At 43.3% G+C, this 18,524-nt stretch overlaps 1 protein-coding gene across 3 annotated transcripts in view; it reads left to right on the top strand.

Annotated features, from left to right (window-relative positions):
* Nucleotides 1-17,175, top strand: part of FHIT (fragile histidine triad diadenosine triphosphatase) — a 520,065-nt gene extending 502,890 nt beyond the window's left edge. For all 3 annotated transcript variants that reach the window (XM_030956937.1, XM_030956938.1, XM_030956939.1), the window contains 2 exons: nt 9,214-9,317; nt 16,690-17,175. In XM_030956937.1, coding sequence (XP_030812797.1) covers nt 9,214-9,315 — 102 coding nt within the window. In that variant the 3' untranslated portion in view covers nt 9,316-9,317; nt 16,690-17,175. The remainder of the gene's footprint in view (nt 1-9,213; nt 9,318-16,689) is intronic.
* The last annotated feature ends 1,349 nt before the right edge of the window (nt 17,176-18,524 follow it).

Below are 18,524 nucleotides of genomic sequence, written 5' to 3'. Positions count from 1 at the left end.
TTTGTATGACAGCACAGACATTGAAGCCCAGCTCTCACGGAGCCAAGTTGCATTAACAAGGTCCAAGGTGTGTGGAAATCCAAGAGATTTCCAGAGTGCTGCAGTGGCTCAGGGGCCAAGGGCAGCACAGAGAAAGGATGAACCTGCAAGGGGATGCAGAACACCAGGAGGACTTGGCAGCAGGTGCCCAAATCCCTTGGCCACAGCCAGCTGCCCCCACCCAGCTGTGACAGACCTGGGGACACCACAAGGACACAGAGACCTGGGCAGGGAGGGTTTCTCTACAGTGGGGTTCTCAGAGGTGAGTTTTAAGCCTTTTGTGACTGTTTTTACTGTAATGAGGGTGTTTGGCCCATAATGACTCACCAGGATTTTTCAGATTCTTTTTCATCATCCTGCTCTTTTTCAGCATTTCCCTCTTACTGCTGTTGATTTAAATGTCATGACATTTTAAACATGACTTATTATAACAAAACAGTATATAAAACAATATGCTGCATAATAAATGCAGCCATATTTTTTTGAGTGAATGTTAAATGAGAGCAATTTACTCTTCAACCTATTTTACTACCTACTTACTAGAGGGTATTGGCTGCCTAAATCCCAGGGAGGCAATCTAGGTGGTGAAGTAGCCTTGCAAGGCTGAAAGCCAGAGAAGTATTTGAGGGGTGCCTGGGGGAAAAGGCTGACCTGGGGATGTAGCTTTATCCAGGAGTGTTGTGATCCTGAGCCCTGGGAAAGCAGAGCAGGCAGGATCACCCTGGGAAGGTCTGTTGGTGAGTGAGGGGTCCCCTGAGAAGCACACAGAAAATCAGGCTGTGAAGCCCCTGGGCTTCACCACAGTGTCATTTCAGACCCTGAAGTCTCCTTGAAATCCTCCTACAGCCAGTGGAGGGAGTGACTCAGAGTATGAGTTACTCCAGAACACATTGATGGAATGTTTTCATCTTCATTTCACAGAATGTTGCAGAGGGTGAGGAATTTTTTTAAACAGCAATAAGCAAATTCCCCAGAGAAGAAGAAATACACTCTGAGCACTATGGGCACACCCCAGAGATGTGGTGAGAGAGGTGGAACTCCTCCCTGGAGATGAGGGCATGCTCCCATTCCCCTTGGTGGTGAACTGGCTCTGTGCCAATGCCACAGCCCCTGCAGCTGATATCCTTTGTGCTGTCAGAAAAAGACAAAGAAAGCAAATAAACCAAACCAACCTCCTTAACACACATGTGTTTTCCTTGGCATGTCATGAATCTTATTGAGAGTATGGCAAATATTTGTCTAAAGTTAAGAAGATTACTGAGGGAAGTTGTGACTTTGAAACTCACTGCAGCAGGAGCCAGAATACATCACCCTGATTCAGGCACCTCGAGGTTATCTCTGCTCTTGGAGTGGGACATGCACATCTCTCTGCAGCTCTGACCTCTTGGGAAGAAGCTTTCAGTCAAGTAATGCATGCACCTGCATGAAATTTTTGAATCACTGACTCTATCCTTGATTAAAGTGCTTTTCCTTGATTAAAAATAGCCTTTTTCCAAATGAGTAATGTTGCATGACAGGCTGTGCACGCAGGATAAGGTTTCCTCCAACATTATCACACTGATGACATTGCCATTTCTTAGCCAGCTCTCTGTGTGACACATTTCTCATGTGTAGACAGTCCTCTGTAGCCAAGGCCATTAGAAGGCTCCCCACAAAAATCCACCTTCTCTTCCCAGGTGAGGAAGACTACAGAGGTGTTTCTAACATTATCTGCTAATTAGGAGGATAATGGGCATGGTGAAAATGTATCTAAACACTTTTATAGATTCTTGCCTGGATTCAAATCAGGTTGTAAATAGCAGTTCCCCAAGTCTTTGGCAAGACTTCTTACCCCAGTGGATATTCCTTCAAGTATCTTCTTTATGATGTGCTCACTTTCCAAGAATTTTATCTCAGTTGGAGCCAAACTGGAAGTCTGTCAAGATCTGAGCTCTTCAGAGTGCAATCTACATATTTCACTGAATGGTAAACGTGTTTTCCTTGCAACTGTCGTTCTGCTTGTGGGCTTGCTTGTCTTTTATATTTTCAAAAGCAAATTTCTTAAGATTCCTTTTATATTTAGTCTTTTTTTTTTCTTATCAGAATTGTTAGAAACAGTGGTTTGCAGAGTTTATTTTAGCTAAGCACTTAAACATGTATGCTTAAGGGTTTTACTTAACCTTTATGTGTTTTCACAACATTCTCTTCATCTAAGTGCTAAATAGGGTGCAGTTATTCATAAGTGAAGTGTGGGGTTCAAGTCTTTCCTCAAAGCACAACAATAAAACTGAAAAAATATTTGCAGTCACTATGACAAAGAGTCGACAGGAGGCTAAAGAACCACCACTCTCTAAACCACACTTTTGATAAACTGAGGTTTCCAGTGGAATGTGTGCTTTGCAGCAATATCAGCAGCTGTGAGGTAGCAGCATATTTCATGCAGGAGCAGTAAAACAATTGGAGAAGGATTTTCCAGTACATACTTTAAAAATTGTCTCATATAAAAATGCAGATAATTTAAGCTTTTTTCCCATCTCCTTAAATAATTCAGATTTAATGCAGCATGAAAACCCACCCCAAAATCAGGGATTTCTGATTCATGCAAACACAGATATCTGTATGATATAGAATCATAAGCAAAGTCAGCAGATGAGAAAATTATAGGATGTGGGTTTTTTCTGCAGTGTTCACTGTAAATTAGAGCAATTAAATTACAGCAGTTTTGTAGCTGTAATTAAATATGGAGATGGGCCCAGAGATGCAGAAAGCTCTGAACTGCCTGAGCTGCTGAGGCTGGGAGGGGGAGCAGTGGGAAGGGGGCTTGGAAAGGGGTCCTGATGCCACAGCAGCTGCTGGGGCAGAGGGGCCTCCAGTGTTGCATTGACACAAAGTCTGGTGGGTGTTTTGTGTGCTCAAGGGGGAGCCTGCTGGGCTTGTTCTCTGCCTTGTTCTTGCCTTTCCTGGGCCCTGAGGAGAACTGGGGTGATCTCAGCTGGGAGACAAGCCCAGGGCTGGGAGCTGCTGCAGTGATTTCCCCCATGGTTTTTCCCAGGTAGGTGGAACAGGATGTGTAAGGGCATGTGATTCCAGCATCCCTGAGAAGCTGCTTTGTGAAACTGCTGTGTTTCATCCATTATTCTTTCATTTTACATTGCAAGTCAAGTCAGGACTTGAGGCACAGCTGAAGGCAAATGGGATGGAGGCAGGAGGCTCAGACTGGCGGAGGAGGGCACCCACCAAAAAGCTCACACTCCTTTCAGCAAGGCAGCAGAGAGTGAGGAAAGGCTGGAGCATAGCAGGAGGTACAGATAATAGCAGTAAATGCTGCATTTAATCACATTGTGCAGTGGGGTGGAAATGAAGCCTTACTCTGAGGTTATAAGTGAAATACAAAGAGAAGTGAAAGGAAAGAAAGCACTGGGGGAAAAGAGCAAAGAGGTCAAGACCAGGGCAAAGGAAACAATTCAGGAGTTAAGTTGTAAAAGCAGTAGCAGAGGAGGCTGAGGTGGCTGAAAGCCATCACCAGGACCAGGAGGCTCCCACTATCACCAAAGGAGATTTTCCCCATGGGGTGGAAGCTCCCCCACAGCTGCAGTGCAAGAACAGGAGCAGGGGTGGGCTCTGCAGTGTTTTGGTCACACAACTCTGCTGCCATGAGGGAGCTGGGGGAAGCAAGGTGTAGCAGCAGCCCTGGGATAAAGTTTGTCTCCAGCCTCTGGAAATGGTTGCCACTGGTGAGAAGAAATTAGATTTTCAGCCTCCTCATGGTTCACGTGTTAATCTGATGTTGAGCTATCACTCTGAATATTTCAACACAGTGTGATTTAACTATAGAAAAGATGCCTGGATATCCTAAGGTGTGCTGGTAATAATGAACACCAGCAGCTGGGTAATGCCTGATCTCTGATTCAAGCCACTGGCAAAAATTCATTCTTTTTATTTTTTGGTAGCTGCTGGTTTTGATAATACTATATTTTATAATTGCTGAAGCAGCTGAGTTTTGTTATGTTGCTCCAGTTTTGTGTAATTACTCTCCATCACTATAATTTTTCTTTTAGTTAAATGCATTGGAGGTTATAAACTCTTAACTATCAACTATAAATATTCATGGGGAGTGAGAATAGTTCTAACTACCATAAAAGCTTTTTCCCAATAATTTTGGCTAGTGCTCTGTATTTACACAGGTTGCTTTGCTGATGGTGTTATGGCATAAGCAGAAAAAAAATATACACATCACTTCAAGCAACAGCCAGTCATAGACCCAGGTCCCCTATAGTCTGCTCTGCTGAGAATTCTGGGCTCTGCCACAAAGGGCAAAAAGGAGAGGTCCCCCAATGTGAATGTGCTATAAAACAATATTGTGTTTCCCTTAAGAATTGCAGTGATAAAAACATAGCCCTTCCTGCAGCACTAGCAACTTTAATAAAATAACATAAAGCACAGCTGTCAGGTCTGCCAGCATCTCACACTGGGAGACATGAGTGAGAAAATGAACACTTTTCACAAGCAGAAATATTCAAAGAGCTCCACTGTTTACATGTAATCAAGACTGACAGTCATAGATTATCAGTGGAAGAGCATTTTCTGCTTGAGGTGAAAGAAGAGGATAATTTATCAGGAAGCCCAAGAAGTCAGACATCAGTAATGATCTGCTTGAAGAAGGGCATATCTTAGAAATAGTGCATTTATTTGTACTGCAAGGCAAGAAGATGTTTGGAGTTATAAACACGAGCCTTGGTGCTTGAGGAATGTTGAGCAGATCCAGTGTGTAATTTGCTGGGCAGCTGCGATTAGAGACCTGAATAATGTGTGTCCCAGTGCTGGTTCAGAATATTAAAAGAAAAATTTAGCATATTAGAGATTGTCTAAAAGAGCTGCTCATGCTCTCTCATCCTGTTCCCTCCTTTTGGAGTTAGCCAAGCTCTGCTGAGGGTGTTGCTCACCTTTCTGTTGATGCTCAGGATTCAGAACGCTCCTGTAGAGTCTCTACAAACAGGTTTGGTTTCAGAGAATTTGAGGCTTTCAGAGTTTTGCAGTAAAACATTTTGTCCACCTGGTGCAATGCTTTTGCATCACTTTTCTCTTATGAAAACAGGCCAAGTATCAGCTGCTTTGAAATGGTAACTAATTTGGAGCCCTACAGAAAAGGTTTTATAGGCTCACCTTGCCTTGGTGTGCTCTGAGTTTGCAGAAGTAGAATTGTTGTACAGAAATTATCACAAACTTCAAGCTAGTCTGTGTTTGGATATATCTGAATAAGGATGTCAGCTCAATTTATCCAGCTTTTACTCTGACAGGAGTAGGAAAGATGGATAAATCACTATTTTTTATGAACGGATATCTGGCAAATAGAGGCACCTTTTTGCCCTTTAGGTTGAGCAGAACCTTGGAGTGTTCTTGAGGTGCAAGAGAGTGTTGCTTCCTCAGCTTAATCCAAACTTTCAATACAAGTCAGATGTTTGCAAAGATTCACAGCTGGGACTTGGATGTGTGTGTGTCAACATGAACACACTCTGAGGCACAGAAATCCCTAAGAAACAAGTATCAACTGTTATGTTTGTTCCCCACCTGAATTCTAAATCAGTACAATTTATAACTGCAATATCTATGCTCTCCTCTCCTGAAAGCAGCTTTACAACTTAGCCAAAATACTACAGAGACTGTCTTAATCTCTCTTAATTAAAACAAACAAAAACATTTTGCATAAAGTAAGATTTACATAAAGTAAAATTTTACATAAAGTAAAAAAAAAAAGAAAGTAGCTTTAGCTAACAGAGGCCCTCATGGAGAGAACTGAATGTGGCTGAAATGTAAGAACACATTAAATAACCAGGTGAGACCAAACCCATCCATGATCAAATTCCTTTGTCACCATTAGGGATCCCAAGCAGATCCTGGAGATTTGAAGGAGCAGGAAGGTGCACAGGTGGAGCTGCATTGTGCTTTTCAGCTTCCATGGATTTGTAGTATGTGCAATCCCTGAGCTAGAGCTTGATCAGCAACCTTTATTTTGTCACCTGTTTGTTGGTGCTGTTGATCTTGAACCTGCCAAGAACATCCAGAACACCATGGAACGTTGGGGTTGAAAGAGACTGTAAAGATCACCTAGTCCCAGCTGCTTCTGCCATGGGCAGGGACAGCTCCCACTGGACCAGGCTGCTCAAGGCCTTATCCAGTGTGGCTTTGAGCACTGCCAGGGTTGGGGCATCCACAACTTCCCTGGGAAACCTCTGCCAGCATCTCACCACCCTCACAATAAAAATGATCTTCCTAATATCCAACCTAAATTTCCCCTATTTCAATTGGTACCCATTACTCCTTGAGCTATCACTACAGTTCCCAATGCAGAGTCCCTCTCCTTTCCCTGTGAGCTTCCTTCAAATACTGAAAGGAGCTGTGAGGTCTCCATCCAACCTGCTCTTCTTCAGGCTGAACAGCCCCAATTTTCTCAGCCTGTGTTCACAGAGAAGGTGCTCCTGTCCTCTTATCAACTTCTTGGCCTCCTCCAGACTCCTCATCCAGCACGGTTATCCAAATTTAACTATTTTGCATCAAGGTGGCTCTGCCTGTGGTTTGGCTTGTGCTGGAGCTGCAGGGTGGTGGTGGCAGAGAAGGGTAGGAAGCCACCAGAGGTGGTTTTCCCAATACCTCCAGGGTTAGTTTGATCATATCACAAGCTAAGTGGCTCTGGGGTGATAATTGTGGATTGCACCTCAGAAATGACTGGCACAGCAAGAGCTCTGAGCACAGAGTAGTCCTGGGATCCTGTTTGGGGGTAGATGTAGCAATTTTATACTGAAAAATACTCATCTGTTAGTCAGTTAACAATGAATACCTTGACTGTGGCAGTGATTTAACACCTCAGGCTGTTGTTTGACATTCTCAGTGTGCTCACAAAATGTGGAGGCACCTTTTCAGTGAGAGGGGCTCAAGATGCCTGCACTGAGCTCCCATCCAGGCTGGGCTGCTCTGTGTCCTGGGGGCTGTGCACTGGCAGCCAGGGCTACTGGGCTTCCAGACAAGTTTCAGGATTCATTGCTGCTCTCCATACATCTGTTTTAACCTCAAAGATTGATTATTTTTAAAGGTTAGCAGCTATGTAGCAGAAGAAACCCTCACCTTTGCCAGCTTTGAGAAGTCACTGTGGTCTGTAACTGCACAGTTTTAATTTAGACAACAACAACAGCCATTGCAGTTTAACCCTCCTTATTACCACTCACTTCAGTTTTCTTGAACAGGGAAAAAAAAATCACCACCTGCCAGTCACACCCCCACTTTACCATTCTCCACATGGAGCCAGCCTCACCTGGATTGTGCAGAAATGAGACAGCAAGGAAGAGCAGTAGCCAAATCATGTCACTAAAAGCAATTCTGGGTTAAACAAGGAGACCTTGAGGAGCAGGGGCAGCTCTCTCTTGCCTTCCAGCTTTTGCCTGCTGCACCTCCCACCAGCATTAGGTTGAAGGAGCAAAACTCTGCTTTTTTTCAGAGAACAGCTCACACCTCAGTCAGATTTACCACCACCTGCCTTGTCCTGGTGCATTCTCTTGTGAGGTGTGAGCATTCCCAGTGCACAGAAAGTACAGGATGATGGATACCCTTTCCAATAACTCCTTGCCAGGTCAGCTGTGGTACCTCCACACCCTGTGGGTGTGAGCAGAGGGTGACAGCAGAGCTGTGGACCCAGGGCATGTGCTGACAGTGTGTACATTGCACCAGTCCCTGCCTTTTAAATCTTTCTCATTCTGTGGCATCATTACAAGATGGATTTATAACATACTTAGCACTAATGTAACAATGAAGATTAGCCTTCTCTGAGTCGAACAGTAATACACTTCAATTTGCCTACAGCTACTGCATTGTATTGGCATGAAAGGAAATGGTTTTCTAATGCAGCTTCATCTGCTGAGCAGGGGGAGATCTGTGCTGCAGAGTGTAAAGCTACATGGGACTCTAGCTGGTAGCAAAATTCAGAGTAGGAGAAACATAGCATAAATAAAAGTGTTTGTGAGTTGGAGGTATGCTAACAATCCTAGTTTATTGCTAAACATTCCATATCCAGTAATGCACTTTGCTTGGAGGTTCATGATGGCTTCATCTTTGTTTTTTCACCACTTCATCTTCTATACTGTAATTTTTCCTGAAATAGAGGTGTAAATTCATTAGTTTTCAAAATTTTTTTGGGGACATTAACAGGAAGTTGGTATTATGAAGCTCCTTAGAAGCACTGGTGCTGTTAATGCAGTCTGTGCTGTGCTCTAAGCCTAGAGAACCACTGGAATCTCAACACTTGATCTGTTAAGTAAATGTTTCTGCTGTCTGGTGTAAATGCTGCCTTCACTTGACAAGTGTCAGGCGTTCTTTGAAGGGACATGTGCACAAATAGTCACTCAAGTGCCAGTATTTACCCTAATGTGGAGCTCCCCTCTTCAGGAAAGCAGCAAAGCTGTCAGCTGCTCCCTTCTTCTTGAGTGGCAAAGGAAGAAATTATCATGTCTGGGACAATACCATGTAACAGTTCTTGCATATGGGATAGAGCAAATTTTTATGGGCATAGTGTGCAAGTTGGACACAAAAATTATATGTTTCTTATACTTTTTTTCCCCCAAGAAATCAATGAAATATAATTATGCTTAAAATAACAGGTTTTGTTTCTAGACCAGGGATGTGTCTGCTTTCAGCAATGGCAGGGAAGGATTGATAACTTGCATGCAGAGAAAGAATGAAAAAAATATTAATATAAACTGATGGTGGGAAACAATTGCAACAGGGCCTTGTTATCACAATAGGTCTTTGATAGGAAAGGTGGGCAGAGGAAAAGACAGAAAAATTCACAGGGAATAGTGACAAGGTGGTCAGCTCACTCCACTGGTGGGGTGGGTGCTTTAAAGGACCTGAGTGTTTTCCTGTTGATTTATCTGCCAGCTTTGCATCAATTACCAACAAAGTGTCTGAGCATCAGCCCACAAAGCTGAGCCTGTCCCTGCCTGTCACTCACCCTGGCACCTGGTGCTGTCCTGGTAAATGCAGCCACTGTCACCATTCTAAACCAGCAGCAACCTTCACCCTTCCTCTTCATCACCTGGTCCATCCATCCTGAGGGCACATGGAAGAGTTAGACTGATTGCCCTAAATTTGACATTAAAACTGAAAAAATAATAAACTGACTTTTTTTTTCTTTTCTCCCTCAAAAAGCTGCAGCGCCACGACAAAGATGATTCCCCTGACAAGTGGAGGACAGAAGAGGAAATGGCAGCTGAAGCAGAAATTCTGAAGAAGTATTTCCAGGAAAACTAGAGGTAATGATCTGACCATTGACTTACTCCTGCAGCACCCAAGCCTTTGCTCAAGCCTCCAGAGGCTTCTTGAAGACAACAGGGCAAATATCTAGAATGAAAGGAGAGAAAACAAAGCTCTTAGTTTTGTGTTGTTTCCAAAAGGTCACAGCACTCCAACAGGGGCTGAAATGACATGCTCATTCTTGAACAAATCAACACCATCCTAGAGCATTTTGTTTCCAGACAGCAAAAATAATGGTGTATTTAGAAATGAGAATTATCAGCATTTACTTAAGAGGAGTCTTTAACCTAACATATCCTCCCTCTGTTTTTAGGACAGAAAACAGCCCTGGTATCTCTACACAGAGCTAAAACTCTAAAACTGGTGTGTCTGTGTACAACCACATATGCATATGAACCTATACATACAAAATTGCATGAGAATTCAGACTATAGAGGGCATAAATATACTAACCTCACCTGTCAAGTATTAAATGATTTGATCAGTTCAACTACCAAAACCAAGCTGCTGGAAAACTGCCTGTTCTGCTAAATTTTCCACTGACCTTAAAAGAAAAAGAAAGATTTGCAGGGAGGAATAGTAAAGAGAAAACACTTGGCAAACACTAAAATTGGTGCTCTAGAAATTGAGAGTTTTTCATTTTGTACCTGGAGTCCCAGGAGCCAGGTTCTTCCAGCAGAAATGAACTGGCCCCCGGAGATCAATGTGAGTTAGGCTGGGATATAATACTGCAGCAAGGAGGCGAAATCTCCCTCTCCCCTGCTCCCCATATGCTGTTTGCCATCATCCAGCACTCTCACTTCTCTGTCATTTCTGGCTGTTTCATGTTTTTCCTCTGAAGAACCAAAATCCCAGAAATAACCCTCCTTTCTCTGTGACTCACTGCTTGCAGCCTGGCTTGAGAAATCCTGAGTTAACCACACATTGTATGGGTGGCACACTTAGGTGGCAGCTCTCATCTCCTGTGCCATTCAAATGGCAAATTCAAATGCCACTTGGATGGCATTTTGGATGACTCCTTTTGGAGTTCATCAGATTTTCCCTTCCATTTTTTTTCTTGCATCGTGACCATGTTCCTGTCTTCTCCAGCCAAAGCAGCTGTGTCATTCCTTCTGTGGGTGCACAGAAAAAGCCATGGAACACATTTATTCCCATCTGGGAGGGAAATTCCTCCCCAGCAGCTGGGACCTACAGGATTCGGAGCAGCAGGGTTTGGGCTACACAGTCACATTTCTGCAGTGGCTGCTGGAGTTGCATTTAGACACCCACTTTTCACCTTCTCAGAAATATGCTGCTGAAATGTGAATTACTCAGGCAGGAAGAGCATAGCCTTGGTAATGCATGTGTAAGCACTCTTCTCTAACAGAGGCATTATGTGGTGCTTCATCTATGGCCCAGCAACCAATGAATAGTACTTAGGGGAAAATGGCACATCCCTATTCCAGTGTGATATTGTTTCCCTTTATTGATTTGGTAGGTTTTGGGGGGAATTTTTTTTGATCTCCTCAAATAAATTGGAAATGCATTTCTTCCTAGAGATTCTCAAAGGGGTTGGAATTAAATCCCCATATATCAATAAAATGTTCTTTATCTCTTCTGATACTAAACACAAGCTGGATAGATGATATAAATCCTTTCCTGCAAGCAAATTGGTGTGGCTGGACATCCATTTGCATTTATTATGAAAATGAGTCAGTGTGTGTCTGCATGGATGACCTCTTGATACGTTTCCCGTGATATTAAGGTCATTACCTTTCCTAGAACAAACTGGTAAATTAAATCTTCCTGGCATCATTATCATGAGAGTGCCTAGTCCTTCCAACCCTTGATTCCCAACATTAGGCATCACTGTCAATCTCTTCTCCCCAACATTATTTTGCTTCTGAGGTTTAAGGCTCGGAACTTGAGATAAAGGTGTATCTATGCATTCTGCATTTCTCAGCCTTTGTCTTCTCTCTTAACCTTGCTTCTAAAGCAATGAAGATTGAAAACTTCTGGCAAATTAACAAGATTATATGCATCCTTCTTTGAAGCTATTGTTGTATTTCACCTACAAAGGATTTATTTTGCCATTTGTGGGTTTACCTGAATGACACTTGACTTGAGGCTTTTTCATGCAGCAGAGGGAAAGTCAGAAAGAGCTGAATGTGGGTGTTCTGCAGCCAATAAATAGCAATTTGTAAGGCCTCATGCATTACTTTTGTACCTCATTGTTTTGTTTAAAGAAGCCCAGCTTAGCTAGGGCTGGGCAGGCTGAGCTGTGGTTTAGGGCTTTTCCAGCTACCCTTACACTTACCACAAGTCCTTCTCCACCTGCCACAACTCCTGTATGACTGGACAAGGTCCAGTTGCACCTTTTACATGTATTTGGAGACTATCTAATCAAGAAGGACTTGCAGGTAACTTTTTCCTACTAATACTTGAGTAAGGCAAGCAGCTCTTAGTTCTCTCCCTACTTCATTTGCTGCTGCTGATCCCTCTTGGCTGACTAACTGCAGTTAAGTGCTTCTACATCAGTCCCCAGATGACCCAAAATATCCACCCACTCGCTTAAGGAAATGAACACATGTAGCCTTGCTAAGTTTCCACCCTTGAGAAAATGCTTATCTTTAAATATTTTATCTGTGTGTGCAATATCAGCGAGTGAATTTGTGCTTTGCCTGTGTTTCCGCTCTTCCCCCGGGTGTCCCCATGCCACTGTATCCCACCTCATTAGAAGGACTTGTTCCTTCTGCTCACAGAACTGTGTCTGCAGAGCTGGAGCTCAGGAGAACTTCACGTGACTCTGGAAGAGAGAAAGAAAAGGAAAGAAAAACTTTCTAGGGAAGGAGGATATTTAATATAGAATTTCCCCAGTTAGTCACTCTCTTGTTAGTAGCACCAAGATTTTACCTCTTTTCAGCCTCTTTGGGAGCTGTTTCTCATTCTGTCCTCTGGTCAGCTGTGTTTGGTAACTTGGCTGCTTTTTGAGGTGGCTGCACGGGGAAAAGGTCTCTACTCAAAGAGCAGGATTTGACACAGCACCTAATTTCCAAGCCTATTTTCAGATGTGCCTTTTGAATTTTCTGGCTATGTATAGCTGGGTGTTTTGATAGTCTGTTTTGAGCATTTTAAATTGCACATGCCAGCAAAAAGGCTAAAGATTAAAAGACTTTAACCTTCAGATAGTATGTGAAAAATGTTTCTCTTCAAAGGCAGCTTCACTCTGTGTTGTTATTTTTGAAGAAAGAACCAGGCTGCACAAGTTTCAGTAGTTTTCCTATTTTGTGCATAACTGAAATAATACTTTTATGCCATTAGAAAAGTAGTCAGTCTTAAGTACAATGTCAAAATGTCCCTTTGCATAAAGTTGACAGTGATATTCTGTTGCCAAGTGCTTGGAGTTACAAATATTCAATAGCTTTTAATTGCTTAACCACCTGAATATTTTGTGTCCTGCAACATGCCAAATTCTTGTGGAAATCCCTTCAAATAATGTGTCCTGCACAGTCTTGCAGGATTTCTGATGTCAAATCTCCCCCTTGTCCCCAGTCTGGCAATGTTTCTGGATAATATAGTCTTTCCAGCTTTTCTAAAAGGTATAAATTTTATTCCTTTTTCCCCCTACTCATTCTTTGAGAGCACTCATCCTGCCTCACAGCTGCCTGTTCTGCACCAAGATTCTGCATGTGTGAAAAAATGCTGTTCTATTGCCTTCAGCAGGGAAATTACCCCTGATAGCAGCAGCTGGCCAGGGGGGAATTGAAACTGGCAATTTGACTTGCATCTGATTTTGCTCCAGCACCTCTGGAGTGTGACAATCCATGCTGCATGCATGAGAGTGAAACCCAGAGCAATGCCATCACTTTCCTTAAATTTAGGCAAGTACACAAAATGACTTGCAACACCCATCTTTGCTTGTTTTACTGTAAGAAAAACCCTCCTATCATTTCTGGTACTTTAAACTGCATAAACCCACAAAGAAATGGCTGTGTCTGTGATCCACAGGGTGAACCTGGGATGCAGTGAGGACAGCCTGCCCCAGAAGATGCTGTGCCTGCACTTCCAGAGCAGGTTGTCCCCTGGGTGGTCACCACAGGCATGGTCAGAGGTATTTTCTGCACTTGGTGCTGCCTGTTGGCAAAGCAGAGACACTGGGCAGCTTTGAGGAGCACAGCAGGCTGTGCCATGGCAAATGGGAGCGGGGACAAGGCTGCAGCAAGCAGAAACCCTCACTGTTTTCAGAGCCTCACTTGGTAAAGCTGGGCATCCTTTTGAGTGCTTACACTGGAGTTAGAGCCAGGTGGTGCCAGGGCTGGGCAATTCCAGAGGGCATGGTCTAGGAGCTGTTTGTGTGTAATCCTGAAGTAAATACACATGCCAGTAATCTGCTATAGATTTCTCTGCACTCCAGACTTAAGTGCTATTAATTATATCCCCCACTCAGAAGCCTCCAAGAAGCATTAATTAGAAAGCAGGAGCTGGCAGTTTGCTTGCCTGTGTGAAACTATTATGACCTGAGAATGAAGTATAAGCTTCAAAAGAAACACATTTTATGAAGGTCACCTTGAAAAATATCATAAAAATCTGTCAGAAGAGAATGCAGCACTCCAAGTGTGCATTTCAGTGTGATATTATGCTTTAAGTAGTTGGAAATAGCAAAGAGAAGATGGATCAGATCATAGGGTCTGTGCTTTTCCACCCAAAATTCTCTTTTTTCTGCAGTAAGTACATATAAAGTAATGTTTTTGTCATTCCAATGGGATGCAAGGAAAATTAATTATCAACACAAATCCAACAAACATAATCTGCCCTTGCTGGTATTTTTTTAAGTGTAAAATATCCAGACTCTCCAACTCTGCAGCAGGGAGAAGGTTTATACAGGAATTACATTACTTCTTCAAGAGTAAACAGCCAGAAGTGGTGCAGTGACTGCTCAGCAGTGACACCCAGACTGGAAAGCTCAGGGCAAAAGGCTTCCCCAAATAAATGTGCTGTGCTAATGCACAGCAGCCTCACTGTTGAGGCTGATTATTTTTCTGGTTGAAGCATGTGATTATTTCTTATGAAAACAGAACTACAGGAGTGCTAGCTGGAGTTATAAATGAAATGTCATCCTCTTGAGGGAGGCAATGATGTCCCCCTCACACCCATTCCAGGGCTCTGTTTTGAGGCTGGAAGTAGAACTGTCCTGAAAGTTATACATTATTATACAAAGGTATTTCATTTCCCTATAGGTGGCCATTTAATTCAGCTGTCCAGTACATGAATTCCACAGAGCACTGCTTGGATCCTGTAATCATGGCTACAGTAGAAACATCAGGGCCAGGGACACAGACACGATTGTACAGCAGAAATGCAAAGCAGCAAATGTGTTACTGTTGGTGAAGGAAGCTGACAGCCAAATGTTCTCTTAACCTGCACATCCAGCAGCCTGAATGCCCACCTGGGCTGCCTGTCAAAATCAAATATTGTCAGTGGGATCAGTTCTTGATTCATCGTTGGCTTGGTGTGTCACATTGTCTGAGAGGAAAATGGGGGAAGCTGAGCATGAGTGGTGGACGTTTGTCTGAGGACATGGGGTGCAGGACAGAGCTGAGCTTCAAATAAGGATGATATCAACTGCGACTGGGTATTTTTACACCCAAACCTGTGCTAAAATGGTGCCAATCTCTTGCCCCCAAAGCTGCCAGAGGATGCTCTTCCCGAGCAGCCAGACCCTCCTTGAAGCAGATTCACAAAATCCGTGCCAAGTGATTCACAGGCTGCCATCGAACTGTCACTCAGGAGGGGCTCACAATGGAAACTGTTGCTCAAAATGCCGTGGGAATGGGAAACATATGTTTCAGTGAGAGAGACAATCAAACAAAGGAGTGGGTGGCTGGGGAATTGCAGCCACAACAGCAGCAAGAGCCGAGCCCCGCGCGCAGCCCCGGGAGCGAGTTCGGGGCCGTGCCCTCATCTAACACTTGGGTAACAGCTCTGTGTTTAATAAGCTGAGATAATTTCCCCAGTATTGAAGCCAGCTCTAAACATGCTCTGAAGTGAAGGTACAAAACTGAAGATGCCAAGCCAAAAGCCTATTCCATGCTCAATTATTAGCAAAGGTTTGTATGGTAGTATCCTGTTGCTGTAGCTGCTGCATAATAGAACTGCCCAGAGAGACATTGGAAGCAGCAGCTCAACATGACCTCAGAGCTTCAGCACTGCCTTTGTGTGAGTGTCAGTATCTAGGCTGTGTAGGTGGAAAGGCATTAATAACTCCTGCAGTAAGTAGTTATTTGAGAAAGGAAGGGGGTGATGGAAGTTGGAAATATGTTGGACTGAGCATACTTGAGGCTCTGTTGTGTGCCAGGATGTCAGTCTCTACACAAAAGCAGAGGTATTGTAGGGATAAACTCAAATGCCCCACTTGTGTCAGCACCTGGGGCTGCTGCAAGGCTCCAGCTACCACTGCAGTAGCACCTGTGCCGTGAGCTTGTGCAGGGATTTCACACACAGCTTCCACAGCTTCAGCATTTCTATTTCTCTGCTTCAGGAACACCTTCACATCTGTCATGGCACCTATTACAGGTTTTTTACTAGGATGGACCACCAAGAGATGCATAAAATTGGAGCAGACATGACAAGAAATGCCCCATTCATTCTCCAGCGTGGGGGCATTTTCTGGGTGATGGTCCCAAATCACTGGTGTGTAATTCCTTGGCATTAGGCAGAGTCCCACCACATGGTCAGGATGGAGGAGGATAAACAAGAGATGATAGTCTTGAAAGATCATTTGTAGGAGCTTATATAAGAGATCATGAGCCCCAAAGAGTCTTGCATGAGGCTATTACAGCAAAATAGATTTGAAGAGTAAGAAGCTGGATTTGATGACACAAGATGCCCTTTCTAATCCTTTGCTCCTATGAGGAGCGGTCAGCAGAGCTGGGGACTGTGCTGTCTTACTCAGGGACATCAGAGAGGTGGCCTCACTTCATGTTTGTTTTTTGTAAAATGATCCTGACCTCTGTCCAAGGGTGCTTTGTGAGTTAGGAATGAAAAGCACGATGTGAAAGGCAGGCATTACTATTATTTGCAAGTGCAGTTTATTGAAAAAGCAGATAAGAAATCGGACAAATCTCTTTCTTGCTTTGGTCAATAATTTTAAAATAGTTATGTGCAAGGCTTTTCTCCTTCCTCTGCTGCAGGGGCTGTAATAGGAGCTGCAATGTGCTGTGTGGGGGTTTCACACTGAACATTTCCTTTTGCCTATTGCTGTCAGTGACTCCTGTCAGAACACACTAATGAGCACCTAAGTCGTTAGTAATAAACAGCCTCACATTTTGTCTTACTAACAAAGATCAAAGCTGCTATTATATGTAATGATCTGTTATGTTTGATACTTCTCAGGTAACAAAGTGTTTGGAACACATCCCACGACACCAGAAAGTCCCCAGAAAGAAAAACCTCATTCTCCAGTCCTCAGTGGCCCTGGATCTGCAGCTTGACAATTTTATTATGTTCTACAAATATGGGATTCTTCCATGAAAAATTTTATTGGACCTTTGGATATCATCAAGGTTGAATTCCAGCTAAGACAACTAAACAGCACTGGTTCAAAATATTGCTCTGAATTGTAACTCATATTTTTCTGAATTGTGTACTTGGGAATGAATCTTTTTAAATTGTCCCTTGGCCTAAATAGAAATAAAGTGCCAGGAAAATCAGGTAGCTACTGTGTTTAGGTACATTATAAAGTGTTTACTCCATGTTGTGCTCTTTGATTCAGTTACTGTATGTAGGCTATTTTATCATAGAAAAACTAGATCTTTTAGCAGTGTGGCAATTCATACAAACCCAGACTTTGTTACAGACTGGCCAAGATAAACTTGGAAAGCTGCTTTTTCTTCCAGTGAGTTCTATAAGAAGAAATATTAAGCTTCCTGAGATCTTTCTTTTTTCTGTTCTTTTAATGCATTATGAAAAGGCTTCAGGAGTTTTAAGGGATACAAAACACTTCTGTAAAACAATATGGGAAGTTGCTCATGGGATAGTGATCACATTAAGGTTAGGCTGGCATGAATGGCTGCTCCCAGCCACAAACAACGAGTGGGAGCCTCCCACATGGAGCAATCCCTGGGCAAGAAATGATGTGCTCAGAACCTTGCACAGGAAGAAACCCACCGTGGGTTAGCTGTTGATCGCTAACACATAATGCAGGAAAAGAAGTCAAACAACAGATGGAAGAGAGAAGAAATGAGTCTGTAAGATCTGCATTAAAAGAGTGCCCATAATCCTCCTCTGGAACTGCAGGGAAGCAAACAACCAAAGCTTTCTGTGTCCCACAAAGTCAGGATGAAAAACAAAATGCCTCCAAGTCTTTCAGTAAGAGTCGTGCTGAGGGAGGCCATGGGTGCAGAGCCTGCCTGAGGGCTTGAGAAGGTCAAGCAGGTCCAAACCAGAGCCTGGTGGAGCTTTGCCTGCCTGGCAGCACAGTGTGATCATGTTCAGAACAAATTCAGGTGCTCCATGATAGTCTGTCCTGGAGGGTTACAGCCTGACCTGAGCACTATGAAAATGCACAATGGATGAGTTCTCATCATTTTCACCAAGTCCCTCTCTGCTCTCTACTGCAGAGCCATGCAATCCATTGGCTTGAAGTCTTTATGCTTGTCAGATTTAAATAGAAATACTACAGCAAAATCACTGATGTTTGATTCCAGTTTTTAGTGTCATGGTATTTAAATATTGCCCCTGAAAACCACTTTGATTCAAAGACTTTACCATGACCGAGTGTGGCCCCCAGTATCTTCCATTAGCCCTTTTAAAAACTGTACAGATTGTAACACTATTTCTTTTTCTGTGCAGAGTAAATGAAAAGTCCATTTTGATGGAGTCTGCACTTTTTAGACCCTCAGCAAGGGCTGAATAAACAGGAAGTGAAGGTCAGGGAGCAAGAAGCAACAGAGGAGGTAAGGTGAGCAGACAGAATGGTCAAAGATGCTGGCAAATGAGCCAACATAAATGGTTGTCCTTTTGCACTTCAGCATTTCAAGTTGCTGTGATTTCACAGAGAAGGAAGACAGTGGTTGTGCTTCTGGGGAACACTAAAGAAAAACCTCAGCATCAGTTACATTTGCAAGGTATTTTCAAACGTGCTGCTCAGTGGCTTCCTATTTATTATGGAATATTCTGTATTAATTCTGTAGCCTGTGATGAGCAGGCTCTGTGCCAGCCATTCTGCA

Source organism: Camarhynchus parvulus, chromosome 12, assembly GCF_901933205.1.
Source record: "Camarhynchus parvulus chromosome 12, STF_HiC, whole genome shotgun sequence".
Classification (NCBI taxonomy): Eukaryota; Metazoa; Chordata; class Aves; order Passeriformes; family Thraupidae; genus Camarhynchus; species Camarhynchus parvulus.
The sequence above is the reverse complement of the archived record's forward strand: the minus strand, read 5'-3'. Positions and strand labels throughout refer to the sequence as shown.